The sequence below is a fragment of the Crocodylus porosus genome, unplaced genomic scaffold (assembly GCF_001723895.1).
Source record: "Crocodylus porosus isolate Cpor-Errol unplaced genomic scaffold, CroPor_comp1, whole genome shotgun sequence".
Lineage (NCBI taxonomy): Eukaryota > Metazoa > Chordata > Crocodylia > Crocodylidae > Crocodylus > Crocodylus porosus.
The window spans coordinates 55,850,101-55,864,943 of NW_017728951.1; the positions used below are offsets into that span (position 1 = coordinate 55,850,101).

Here is a 14,843-nt window from a genome sequence, read left to right on the forward strand (position 1 = left end):
GCACTCAGATGAAAGTTGTGCATTATCTTTCATTATTAGTGACATACACTAGTACTACAAAAAAAAATATACCAGTGTTTGGATTGTTAAATATTAAGCATATAAAATAGCTATTCAGATTAAAATACTACCTTCTGTGTTGCTCATCCAGAAATTTATTATTTTGACTATAAACTAGACATGAAATATTTTTGCCTAGAAACACTTGCCAATAAAAACAAGCTACATGAAACACACTACTGATGTTTTAAAGCCTACATAAATATTAACAGAATTTCATTTATTTTGAAGAAGATTCATATTTGAAATGACACCTGAATAATCCAGAATATCTGTCCTGAGTTTAGTGCAATTCCTCTGGATTTATATAGGTATTAATGAGATCAGAATCTGGTATTTTGCATTCACATAAATAAAAATTATTAAACAGATATTTGTATTATGCATAGATGCCAAGCTTTTAAATTGGATTTTCATGATGAGTACATAAAAAGAGTTACTGAATATTTAAACAAGCTGCTGCCCATATTTTCTTAAATACTTTTCCTAAGGGTTTTTTAACTAGATTTTTAAAAACATACTTCCACTGTGTAACCTTATGTAAGGTTGCATAAGGTTCTGCAACATGGAAGACAGGAAGGAAGTTTTACTGAATGTTGTAGGCTACTACAAACAGAGGGTAGGAACTACCAAAAAATAGAAAGAAAGAAAGAAAGAAAGAAAGATACAGAATTTTATTTTAATACAATGATCTAGTATTTAGCCTACAACTACTGCTATCAGCTAAGGGCTTGATCCAAAGCTTGCAGAAGTGAACAGATGTTGGACAGGGACCTTACAAATTTAACGAATAGTTCTAATGGGAGACACCTGTGATTTAGTACTAAAGCTCCTTGCTTCAATTCATGTTGATGATGCACACTGCAAATTCTTACAGTACTACCACCACAAATTTTTAATTAGTTACATCTTTTTAAATTGATCCGATGATCATGAGAACATTAACTGTATATAATAGAAATGGTATAGTCCTCAAAAACAGCAGTGTTTTTGGATCTGTGTGATTGACTTGCCCGAGATTTTAAAACAAAAGTATCATTGTGATGTTTCCAAGATATCTGAGGAAAAAGAGCACCCCATTCTAAACACTAGCAATGGCTACAATACCATTATATTGAACACATATGAACAGTATATTGTCAGAAAATGCAGCTTATCAAAGAGTGTGTAATTGCTTTTATGCCTCCCCCTAGAAAATTCATACAGGATGTCATGTTTGGTTTGCTTCTTGTCCTTTATTTTTTGTATTCTATTCTTTTCCTTTTAAAACTACATCAGGCCTTCAAATTCAGACCCTTTTGAGGACAGGTAGGAATAACGGTCAACAGGAAAGGCCAATTGACAACACTCTCTCTTTCTGATATTTTAAGGTGTTTTTGCCTCTCAGACTAAAGTTCTTTTGTAAAACAGTCACATCATTATTTTAGTTTTAAAAAATCCTTTTATTTCAGATACAGCATGCTGCTATATACAGAAAAAGTATGGGAACAAAAGCAAAAGTAATACAGAATGGGCAACAGTTTGCCTAAACCTTACAACGTGCTTTTAAAAGCCTCAGTACATGACTGTATCTCATATATTATTCATACTCCTAAGTCACCTCTAAGAAAATGTCCCCTTTCCTTCACAGGTCCTGAGATACCACTTTCCCACCTCTCTCAAAACAAATTCTAGGTTCAAATGGAAAGCATTAAGCAGTGTTTTCAGAGATGAGTTTAATAATACAGCACATTCGAGAAAAATAAATTTATCACATGTAGTATCTTACCTGAAAAAAACCAATATTTAACCAGGCAAACTAAAAAGGTTATTTATTTAGCAAACTTTTAAGCTAGGCTCAATAAATTTCCTTTGTAACCCTCTACCTTCAACTTAATTTTCTTCAGTAACAATACCCTATGGAAAAATATAATTTCTCCACTTTCTAAACAAAGTCTGACAATGACCTCTGTCCCATTTCTTTTTTTATTTATGGCAAGAAAGTAAAACAGCTATGCCTTTCCTTCATCAATGTTTTAAGGTTATATTTCACTTAGCAAATGGCAAAAGAAATACACTGTACAATGAAGAAGATTAAAAGGGCTGGCTTGCTTTTATTTTTATTTTTATTTTTTTGACAGTGGAGAGATACTAGGCTAACAACAGAAAACAATCAAAGACAGGCACTCAGAGAAAACCCTCTGTTAGGTCTTTACTTTATATATGATACTCCTAGACTCTAACTCAGTACAGCAGTTAATTCCTTAGTGTAATTATGTCTTGCACATGTGTTTGTTACATGCGGGCTTTTAACTTTTAACATTAAGGATTTGCGCCGACAGGCCGTGATGCCAGTTGCGCAATTTGGCAAAGCGTGGGCTGTTACGTTCCGTTTCAAACCTTTCCCTGTGGCATGGAGAAAGAGAGAGAGAGAGAAAGAGAGAGAAAGGAGGAAGAAAGAAAGGGGTTAGGGAATGTGGCCATCACACCCCTGCCTTAAAACTAGGGCAATGGCAATTTATTTGGATTTATGTTACTGCCCAAATCAGTGAACAGTAGTCTGGGCACGTTCAGCGTAGGCATGGAAAGCTTTTGTTTTTTGTGCTTTTGTGGTGTAATTTAAACACAAATTTGTATTCCCGCATTTGGAGTTCATTTGACAGGGCTGCTTTTGCTAGAAACTTTGAGCATAATCTCACTGTTTTCCTGCCATTAGCTTTGTAGCTATTTTTCCATCTGAGCAGGAAGAGAAATTCAGTTCTGTACAAGAGCAAAATCACTGCAAATATTTTCAATCCTGTAATATCTAGGTCAGTCTACCTCTTGACTCATAAGGACAATCAAACTCAAATTTGAGCAACTCTTCTTTATGCCCATTCCACTGTCATCAGAGATTGAGTAATGAGGGCCTGAAAATCCTGCAAATGTTAACCTTTAAAGAAATTTCTAGTCTAATGAGATTAAAAAACATAGTATTTTCAGGGGTACAATTCTAGGTTGTGTTAATCCCCTCCTTCCAATTTGTAAGTGCTCCCAACACACTTTACTTTCAACATGAGATGATGGTATTCAACCCCTCATAGTCCGGGTTCCTTCAGGACTGGACATTTTCTGGATATTATCCTGTAGTTAAGATCCAGGATTTTATTTTAGATTTTAAAGGAAATAGGGAGATAAGGAGAAGGGAGGAAAGATGAAGGAAGAGAGACGTATGAAATGGTCACGTTATCTGTGCACATATTTGATTTACTGCAAACAAGTTAATTTCTCCTGCAGTGCTGAAACACAACATAACTGTTTAAGTGCAAGAGAACCAAGAAGTGAAAATGGCTGGACAAACAGAAGATAGCAGACCATGATAATTCCACTCTCCAGACAGAACAAAGCGCAAACAAACAGAATGAATGGCGACAAACACAATATTTCAAATTCTTCAGTTTCTAATTGCTTAAGGTGATACAAATAACATAGCTAAGGGATGATTTTGATATCTGACTTCTTATATTCCCTTGCATATTTATCAAAAATTAAAAGATTTAGAATATCGCTAGGTGGGATGTTGCAACTGCAAGCTGGGTAGCCCCAGCTGTATTTAAGGATAACCATGAAGTTTAGGAAATCTCTCTGTGCTTTGAGGACCTACCCCTCCATCTATACACAGAGAGGGGTATTAAGTCAAGACACTTCTGTTTGACTGGAAGTAGACAAACTACTAATCAAGGTTTTCAAGAAAAAATACATAAAAATCCCAATGCAAGGGAAAGTTTCCATAGCAAGTAGTAACCTTAGACAAAAAATTCCTTACGGGTACCTTGGCAGTTGGAGTAATTTAAGCAGGAGAGAGCGCTACCTGACACACACATTAAGTGAAGTTCCCCCCCCCCGGGAAAATTCCTGCACACTATGGGCTTTTTACAGTATATGTTAGTGAGTCTGAAGATAGGAATGAAACCCCAGAAGCAAATACTACCATTTACCAGAATCCCCAGCAAGGAAAATTACTTGTTTTTTTTCCTTCTGTGAAGGTGTTTAAAAGAATTCCACAGATTTATTAGAGCTCAAGCTTGATTACTGTCCCTATTAAGCAGAGAAATACAGAGAAGAGAGGGGAAAGCACGAGGAATAAGGGAGCAATTAATGAAATAATTCTGGTGCAAACGTTTCTATTATAAGAGAATTCTGTCACTTCAACTTACAGAAAATATATGGAATTCTTTAGCCAGGGATGGGGTAGGGCAATCTGGTAGAGTCCCAAACAATGGACTCAGGGGAAGTGCGCAATGCAAGACTTGCCAGAACAGTATGAGGCTAGCTATGTTGGACCCAGAGATCCAGAATGTCTCAGTGCCCTTGATTTTCCCTAAGAACCCACCCAGGGTTTCAACCTAGGGCTAGGGGTAAAAAGTGACAGTTACTGACTATCAGTAGTAATTTATACTGCTGCAAGCTAGGACAGGGCTTGGTTAATGCCCTACCCCTGCTTCCAAGTTTTTTATAATTAGGACACTGTGGGAGGGTTTCTTTTGCTGGACTGGGAGTGAGAAGGCAGAATTAAATGGATGTAGTCTACAAATTGCACTTCCTCTTTCCACCCCTGCCAAAGCCAGATTTGGTACAACTTCTTTGTATCAGTAACCAGAGCAGAGAACAGGGCCCTAAGACAGTATCAAGCAAATTTGTAACATCCCAGTTTACATTACCTTCAGTATTTTTAATAAATGAAACATGAAAGCGCTCTTTATTTGACTAATATTCACCAGTAACTGAGAATATTCAGTGTTATTAATATTTCCTTATAAAATACAACACATAAGGAGTGCAGTGCACAAGGCTGACAACACACAATACACAAGGGATATCATCATGTACTTTAAATTACATCAGATAAAATATGCAATTTATAGTACATATGCTTATACATTATTGACATGTTGTTATTTTAAAATATTTCTGATACCATGTTTTATTTTCATCATCGAGCCTTCTCTAAAGGCATCTTCTATTTATAGAACATCTTTGTAAGGGCAAAATTCGAACCCCTACAGTCATGCATGGGAATCAGGCATCTCATCCACAAGTAGATTTGGTCCTAATGAAAGTCCTTTTTATACCTGCTGTTTGCTTGGCAAACAGGATGTGTTTCACTGTAAATTAAGAGAACTCAGTTATGTGCTTGTTGCATTTAGAATACAATGCACAGTAAAATTAGTGGGAATTGTATTTCCACATCTGAGGACAGAATCAGTTCCCGGAAGGTGGGGGGTATAATCTCTTAACTGATGTGCAGGAATTTATATGTGCACCTGTCATGAATTACAATGGAAAATGGATGGGAAACATACCAAGTGTGAGAATATTACTGGTTGGATTTGAACTGTAAATTACAAACTCATGTACATAACCTACCCCGAAGCATACAGGAGTCCAAAGTTCAAAACCAGCACAAAAGTCATTTTATTGTAGCAAAATTTAAATGGAGTGGGCTAGATACTGGGCATACCACAAACCCAGGAAGGTGCTTAGAATATCTAACACAAGCTCAGGTATCTTAATAGAATGTATGAAGGCTGAAAGCCTAGTTTAACCAAAAGTTATTGAACTAGTTTTGGGATTCTCTAAGTAAAAGCTATTATCTTTGTTATGTAATAAACAAAGACCAGATTATCATAACCATCCCTAATAACACAAATATGTTCAGCCTTATTGGTAGAACAGCTGAAAATGGACACACACATTTCTCCAGTAGCAAAAGCAGTCCTGTACCCTCATACTGTGCATTATCCAAGAAAAGTACCCAATTTTTTTTTGTTTTCTGTTAAAACATACTATGGTGATAATGATTCCATTATACGATCAGAAACAACTCCTTTACTGTATCATTTCATCTGAATCAAGTGTCAATCACAGGGTCATCCAAATAAATTGCTCATTAAATTTCAACACTACCACAACCAAATATATTTTCATCTAGTTACAGAATTTAATGAAATCACATAAGACCTGTGAACCCATTCTACAAAGCTCACCAGTTGAAGTCTGTGTGTAAAGAGTTTGCATGACTGAGTACATGCCTCAAAAATTTTGCTCTCTATCCTATTTGCCACTTTGTTACCCTTTCAATTTAGTGCTTCTTGCAAACAACATTTTAGTGATTTTTGAGTAAAAGTATTAGAAAATTTAAGGAAAAAAAATAAAGTGGTGTATTTTCATATTAATGCCATTTAAGAGCATTAGGCCGGGTTATCAGTAAGAAGATGGCTATTGTGCCACCTGCTAGTTGCCTACCTTGATTTCCTCAGGGCTTCTTCATCTGGGTCTTGCACTGCAGAGGAGAAAAATGATTTATTTAACAAAAATCTCCTCTGTGCTACTCAGGGCTACTGTATAGTCCAATAGCAGGTTAACCAAAAATATCACTGTAAATTTCATTTAAGGAGATGCACATGACAGCCTCGCAGCAATGCATTATGTAATCAGTGGCATTCAGTATCAGTGTCAGTGGGTAGACATGAGACATTTACCACAGAGCTGCCTAATTATGTCTGCAGTAAAGTCTGTGTCTACATGTGCAGTCCTATTAGGCCACAGGAAACTAATTAACTCTGCTGCAGGTTAGTACTTGTAAATACAAGTAATATCCTGCTGCAGAGTTCTTTATTTTGCAGCCATGTGTGTGTAAACACTGACAAGGCTGGCTGGGGCACAAGGGTGTTTCAGTGTGGGGGTTGCCTGCTGGCTAGTCCTGCATTGAAGCATGCTCATGCCACAGCCAGCCCCTCTGCAGCACACTGAGCTAGGTCAGAGCAGCTCTGGGCTGGCAGCCTGATCTCACAAGCCCCCTGACAGCTGGGGTTACTCTGACCTGGCTCAATGTGCTGCGGTTCTTGGCACACATGAAGACGCAGTGCCTGGGAGCAATAAACTCTGGCGTGACATGCACCAGAGTTTATTGCTTTGCATTAATAGCATGTGTAGATGCACTGAGTGAGTCAGGTAGTCGAAGGGAAACTGCAGTTAGACTGTGGATTGGATGCTAATATGCAACTGCAAAAGTAGTTTGTTAGGATCATGGAAGAAGAACCATAAGGAAGTAATTGGATGCTCTCTTCTCATGCAGAGAAAATGAAGAGAAAACACTGGGGAAATGGTGCCTGCTTTCCAATTATGGGACAAAAATGTAATAGACTTCCCCGAACTCTAAGCTATCTAAATCAGGAGTAGGATATGGAATGAGTACCTGATGACCAGATAAGAGAATTCCATGGATAGCAAACATGGAACCTTTTGTGCCAATGATGGGGGCAGAGTCTTATGTAGGATATTAACTAGGTAATAGTTGAAAATCATATGTACATTAAACCTGAAGTTTCAGGCTGTCCTGGTTTCAGCTCATCATGGAGGAGCATATGGTAACTGATGCTAAATTGTTTGTTCCTCTTTAAGTGAATCAGCAGCTCATTAGCTTATTTCCCTGAGAACTGGGCCATTTCACTAATTATGCTGTAGGGTTGTGTTGAATGTATTAGTCCTTATCATAACAGAATCTGAATCGGACCCACGGGTGCTCAAAGGATTTGCTTTATACAAAGGAACATGATACTTAGCATTGATGTTTCTTAGCATCCCCTTGGACTAAGATTCAGGTTCCTGTGATATTAGGCCATATTGGAGATGATCACTGTAGGAAGGGGGTCAGCTATGGAAGTCAATAGGCATAAATCTGAAATCCAAGTTTGTTTTTTTGCTGCTTGACTTACTGTACTCCGTTCCTGTCATCTGGGCAAGGATGCGGAAAGACTTTGACTGTAGGTTGGCAGAACGGCGACTCCAGTCTTCGAGCTCTTCTTCAGGCTTGTTCTGAGTTTTAAGCACAGCCTGATACACTGGAGAAGCACTGTCTACATGAGGATCTTTAACAGGAAGCGTACTGCAATGTAGAGAGACATGCATTATAAAATAGCACGTGCTGGGTTTACCCCGCTTCTCCCCACCATCATCTTATGGTTTTTCTTCAAAAACAAGTAGCAGAAAAATCTCATACCTCCATTTTTCCGAATAACAAATAACCTATAGTAGATCAAAAAATATGGGAGTCAAGAATATTCTACCTTACACTGTCTAAAAAATCATTATTTTTCTTTAAACCAGCATGTGTGCCTTTTGGTCAATGGATATAGTAGTCTGTCCATGATCCCTAAGCCAATGCAATCACAAAGTTATATTGAGCACCCAATTACAAATGCACTCACCATGAAATGTTCATGCCACCACATAACAGCAATTGAGCTAAGCTCTTATTTGGTTTCTGATGCAAACTAGAAGCAGACACAGTAATTTAATAGCTTTTTTTTCCCCATAAGAGCTTTGCTTTTGCATAGTGGACAGTTAAAATTAAAAATTAATAGAGCAACAGACACATAACACTGATGATGATGTGTGCAGTCATGTAATAACTTGGCTCCATGGCTCCTCTAAATACAAGATCTATTTTTGAAGTGAATGATTTTTGGAACTTTTTAATGTGCTATGCCACAGAGCCTTGCAAGCACCGTGTTCAACTTCATGAAAACTGAGAAATGGCTATTTTAAATATTAAGAGCTATATGGTTCAGTGAACTCCCTGGTGTAAAGTACAGGGAATCAGAAAAGCCACTTGCTATAAAACTTGCCTCTCAAAATGAGGCTCAAAATTCCTTTATGGAAAGATACCACCCTGCAGATAAGACCTATAGAAAATAATTAAAAAAAAGCAACAATGCCAAAACCTCATAGTCTTACAGACCAAAAGGAATCAAGAAAAAGCCAAAATAGCATTTATATGCAGGGACCTACCAAATTCATGAGTTCATGATTTTCACAAAAACTGTGGATTTGGTCAGCCAGGGAAAAGTATGGGGACTGTGAAAAGGCATGAAATTGGCAACAAGTTGCGGGGGGAGGAGCAGGGAAGAGAATGCTGCAAAAATAGAAAAGGGCAGAAAGCCCTGGCATCCTGAAGCATGGGGGGATGAAGGGAGAGGAGATTATCATAGGGGTGCGGCGCTTCCTCAGCACCCCCCAGACCTCTAACTGATCAAAGGCCCTGGAAGTTCCAGCCTTCCTGGAGATTGACAGATGGCCATCTGTGGCCCCTCGGCCAATCAGAGGTGTGTTTGTGAGGGGGGCAGCATGCTTCACTGTGAAAATGGTGGGTACCAAGGCTAGCACTGTGCTCAGCATATGAAATTGGGGGGCAGCCACCCTGAATTCAGCAGGTCCCTATTTATATGATATCTTGTGAAGAATGACGACACTTACCATATTGAAAAATAATGCCAATTCCTAGTGCCTAGGGCAGCAGCTATCTACTATTGACAGGCATCCCTGCTTTAGCCTGGCATAATATGCGCCATGACAATGGAGCTGCATCTGCTAATGCAATAGTGAAATGTTTTACAAGGGGTCTGGATACACTGCATGTACTAAAGCATTCCATTAATCCCTACTTCAGTTTTTGGTACCTGTGAAACATTTGTATGTTACACATTAGGGCTATACGACATTTCAGTCCCCGATTCAATATGGCAGACATTTGGCCTGATTTGGTGGCTGAATCTCCAAATCTGAACTGAATCAGACAACCCTTTAATCTCTCCGACTTGAACTGGAACCCTCCAAATTGATTCGGAGAGATTCAGAAAGATTTGGAGATTTGGACATAGACACAGCTTTAAATGTTTTTACTATGTACCTCTAGGTAGCAGGGGCTTGTGAGTGCTGCAATGCTGGAGCTCATGGAGTGTCCCACAGAAGCATGGGAGGCTCCTCAGTGCGCTCAGCAACAGACCTGGAAGTGGAGCATTTCTGGTCCACTTCTGGGTCCACTGGGGAATACGCCGGGGGGCCCCCCTGCACTTCTGTGGGACGCTCCATGCGCCCCAACACTGCAGTGATCACAAGCTGTGCTACCTCAAGGTATGTAGAAAAAACTTTTAAAGCTGGGTCTATGTCCAAATCGCTGATTCTCCGAAGCAGCATCAGATCTTCAGATGTGGATTTGGCTGAATCGAATCAGGAACAGTGATCCAAATCAATGAATTGAATCACTCTCCCTGATTCAGGGCAAATTTAACTCCGAATCTAATAGGGCCTGCTCTGCCTATTGCACATCATGTCCTTTAGATTGCTTTCCAATGGGGGTATTTGTACTTAAACCACACTTTTTGCTTTCCTGAGAATCTGACAGGATACAACTTAAATTTCTCATTCTCCTGAACATCATAACACAATGGGCAAATAAAGTAGATTAAGTCAATGGAGGGTGTCTTTCTGTGCAAGTCCTGCAAAAAATGACATGGCAAAGTCTGTCAGTCAGGAAGATGCAGTGATGCTCTCTCTCCCCTTCCTCCTCTATTCCCACACCCCACTTCTTCCTTTTCTTCTGTCTAGCTTAACAGTTTTTCTACATCATCATTCTTTATAATCTTGAAAAGCTGAGGGTTATGGAAGCACAGAGGAAGACTAAAAAAGGAAATGGTCCTGTTGTAAGCTACATCCCTCCGTCACCCAAGCTCTGAAGGGAATCCTGACAGGGGACAGGGGCATCATGGCACAACAGAACCCAGCCTTACATCTCCTTAAAGTAGAAACAGCTTTAGTATAAGGGCTAATAAAGACATTTTGTAATGTTAATAGAAATTAGAGTGTTATTGGGATCATTCAGTTGTTGCAGTTCCCCAATCAAACTATTATTTATAATGAGACTTGGTTAATTCACTACTCCAAGGTATTTACAAATTATCCAGTGCTGACCAATTATCAGGAGATATTAATTGGAGGAGGGAAGAAAGGTAAGAGTTTGTATCTAGGAATTCAAAGTGGTGACAAATTAAACCAAAAAGGCAAACTAACTCACAGGTGAATTACCTAGAGTTTACTATATTTCTAGCATGAAATCCAAAACAATAAACAAACTTCTTTGAATCTTTGAAAAGGATTTTGTGAAGGCTTCTCAACAGGTTACACAATTTTCATGTTTTCAACTGTATTTTGTGTTCATTTCTTTATTGACTTCACAAGCAACATCTTTTGCCTTTTTTTAATGTACTGGATGACTGACTACCTATTGCTGGCTAACAGTTGATTAACTTCCTATCCCCAGCCTTTTAGTTTAATTCCATTGGAGCTTAAAATACTGCTCTGTCTGATGGTAAATTTCACAGCTGTCAAATGATGGATAGCGGGTAGTACATCTAGTAGGTAGATAGTACATCAGCTATCAGAAATGTACTATTGTGGCAACATTGGCATTTGGGTCATGGACAGACAGCCTGGTTCATTAAGTTGAATACTCAAGCTAAGCTGCTTTGTTCTTATAACTTATTTACAAAAAACTTGATTGAACTGTAAATACAGAAACTCCCATTAGCTCAGATGTGGTTGTCCAGCTGTAGAGACTGGATCAGGGATTCCAGATTGGCAACATGTATCATGGCATATTAATATTTTTAGAGTAGACAATCAAAACAGGAAATGGTGTCTGGTATTAACCTCTCCTTGTGGAGAGAAGTACATCACTACATCAAACTATGTTACATAGCTGAGTATAATGTATTACAATAGTTCCAACTCTGTCTTTTATGTAACATGCCATTATCTGGGATATATAAGCCAGTCATTTAGAATGGCAGTGTAAAATATAAAGCACCACTGGTGATGTCATTCCATAAACTTAGATGGGAATCTTGACTCTTCCAGAAAACCTGATAATGGAGATAATGAGAGCTCAGCAATCTACTACACCTTTCCCTTATTTTCAAGTTCTTTTCTATGCATGGGCATGTGTGTGTATGTGCACACTACTGAAAAAGGCACACTTCTGAAAAACAATTCTACCCAAGTGGTTAAATGATCTTCAGGGTTTGCACATTGCATCTTTGTGTATTTTATTAAACTTTAAAAGACAGTAATATTTTTGTGCATATTATATTCAGATCACATTTGATTTGTATCAGAATAGGCTCTATAAACAGTTTAAACCTCTTTAAATAAAGAATGAGATGATTATTACTTCCACTTCATTATCAGCTATAATAAACATATAGACTACCTACTAAAGTCTTTGCTCAAGTTTAATTTAATCCTTACTCGGGTAACTAATGCCTGAATAATAACTGAGTAAGAGGCTCTCAATTTGATTCCTGATTTTAAAAAAAAATCCAGCTGAATGACTATGAAGTAAGATAGTGCATCTTTATGACTATTGAACAGATGGTACCTGAATTTCAATTACTAACAAAAAAACAGTTATTGAAATGAACAATATTTTGTGAGCGATTGTAAAGTATCAACCATTTTCATTTGCTGTAAAAAGATAGGGTTTCAATAGGTTGATTAATTCATTTTTTCACTTAACCAAGCAGATTAAGTCCTTTCATAGTGTTAGGTGTTGCGCTACGAGTGACCAGATGTCACTGGATTTATGTGTAATTATATGAGAAGTAAAGTTGGCCAATATTCCTTTAATGACTTTTGAAAGATGTTCTGCTGAAATGAACATGAAACACAAATGTGTGTTCTTATAAAGATCAACTCTTGGTTCTTAGTATATAATGAGTTAAAAAACTGCAACACGAGTGTAAAGAACAAGAGCAGTGTAAAGATGGGACATTACAACTTTGCTACTTTTTTAAGTTCTGGCATAAAGTTTTAATAATTCCAGTGTAAATAACTGCTGGGATGCTTTCCTTGACAATATAGTATGGTTACACTGAACAACATGACCCTTTTTATACACACTCTTTGATGCCAGTGATTTCAAATAAGACTAGAAACTGTCTTGATGAAAAAATATATGGTAGTACTCTTCCTTCATTGCTATAGAAGCCAAAACAGTATTCCAGGGCCGTAACATCATTAGAATTCTCTCTCAAATGGAAACCATACCCTTCATATTTGGAATTTGAACCCACCAACAATATAGCTTACCATTCCTCATCCTCTTATTTAATCCTATGCCAAAGAGGAGTTTAAAAGTGTGGAGTGGAATTCTTTGGGGAGAATTAAGACTAAAGGAGTTGGGTTTATTCAGAATTTGTTTCACTATTTACTATTACTGTTTCTATAGTTATTTTCACATTTTAGCAGAAAATAACTTAGCTTTAGCAGGGATAATAGCTTATTTCAGACCTGAATCAGCAAACTAATATCCTCAGCTTTCACCGTAAACTGGTGTTCAAAATAGTCAGCATATTACAGGAAGCAAAAGCAATACCTTAAAGACTAAAACCAATAGCATTAGCAAACAAATGTAGTCCAACTGATGGCCAAGCCTTTACAATTCTCTCTGATCAGACTGTCTTAAAAGTATGAAGTATCTCACTCAGTTGTTGGGCTTATGAGTCACTCTTCAAAAGGCAAGCTAATGGCTATACATTAGTTCATGTAGCAAAGCTTCCACAGCAGCTTTTTATTTAATGTCAAAGGGAGACTGTAGTCTTGGACATATCTTCCAAGGAATAATGGCTCACTAGAGATGCCTAATCCAGAACGATAAATATAAATTATTATTTCACTTCTAAACACCCTTTGAAATATAAGATGCAAAATGGAAAAAACTTTATTTAAGAAAAGAACTGTGGCTGGTAGCACCAAAGAAATCAGTGGAGTGAGGCCATGTATTTTATACAACACACCAAGAGCTGATTCTCAGCTCTCATTTAATTGCATTTATGTCATTTATACAGTTAAAGGCACATACTTGTGTGTGTGAGATGTAGGCCTTTACTACTAATCAATTTTTCCATCCTCTAAGAAAAATATGTCAATAGTACAGATTTTCCCCTATTACAAAATTCATAACATTCTTATCTCCATCTTAATGGACGTTCTCTCATCTTATCTGGGATTTCTGGAAGGGGCAATTTTTCCTCAAACATCAAGTACTGGGCTCCTCAGCAGGAAGAACAAAATGGACTGGTGCTCTGACACGTTACAGTAAATGTTTGCTTTGAACTGCACCAGATAGATCCTATTTGTGTGCCATCTGTTAAATAAGAGATTCCACAGGCTCAACAGGTAAATGGTACAATCCTGGGTATGTGTTACAATTTGTATTGTATGACTTTACACCAGTTTGTTAAAAGGGCTAATATATAATAAAATGCCTCCATATCACTATGAAAAAAGTGAACCCCTTTACAATACACACATGCACTGCCCTTCTGTACTCTGCCAGTTAGAAATATGGATCTACTTACGCCAATGGAGATTCACTGAGAGTCATATGGTCAAAATGCAACAAAAGGTATTGTGTAGGGCCCATCATTAGCGAGAGTTGTGATGCACGCAAAAGAGTAATGTTAGTATCAGAAATTAGTGAAAAGGGAATGAATAAAAGAAAAAAAGAAGAGAAAAGAAATGATCAATAAAAGGTAGCATAAGTAAATACATACAACATTAGCATTTAGAATAAGCCTTCTGTTTGTTAAAAGTATAGCATGTTTGCTCCAATAATTTCAAGACAAGATTAAAGTTTCCTATTCTACAGAGAAAAATGTATTCTAAGAAAGGCATAGGGCTGCACATAGCTCTTATAAAACCAGAGGAGTTATTTCATAGTTCTGATTATACTTAGGGAAGCTTGAAAGAAAATCAAATAGTTTGTCAAGAGCAAATCCCTGATCCTGCAATCAAGGCATACAGACTTGTGACCTTGCAAAAGTTCATTTACTTCAATGGGAGAAATAAACCTAAAGATTACAGACTTAATTTGTTTGGTCCATATCATTCATCCACAAGTTCTGCTGTATAGGAAAAAGTCATGC

At 37.6% G+C, this 14,843-nt stretch overlaps 1 protein-coding gene across 14 annotated transcripts in view; it reads right to left on the reverse strand.

Moving 5' to 3' along the window:
• The window catches only part of LDB3 (LIM domain binding 3), a 185,491-nt gene that overhangs the window by 57,054 nt on the left and 113,594 nt on the right, over window positions 1-14,843 (reverse strand). For 9 of the 14 annotated variants that reach the window (XM_019555864.1, XM_019555861.1, XM_019555860.1 and 6 more), the window contains 3 exons: window positions 14,277-14,291; window positions 7,797-7,966; window positions 6,325-6,361 (listed from right to left, as the gene is read on the reverse strand). The exons of 1 other annotated variant lie outside the window; for it this stretch is intronic. In XM_019555864.1, coding sequence (XP_019411409.1) covers window positions 6,325-6,361; window positions 7,797-7,966; window positions 14,277-14,291 — 222 coding nt within the window. Of the gene's footprint in view, window positions 1-1,481; window positions 2,446-6,324; window positions 6,362-7,796; window positions 7,967-14,276; window positions 14,292-14,843 lie in introns of those variants that run through there. 4 more of the 14 variants (XM_019555863.1, XM_019555859.1, XM_019555855.1 and 1 more) reach the window with 2 other exon arrangements.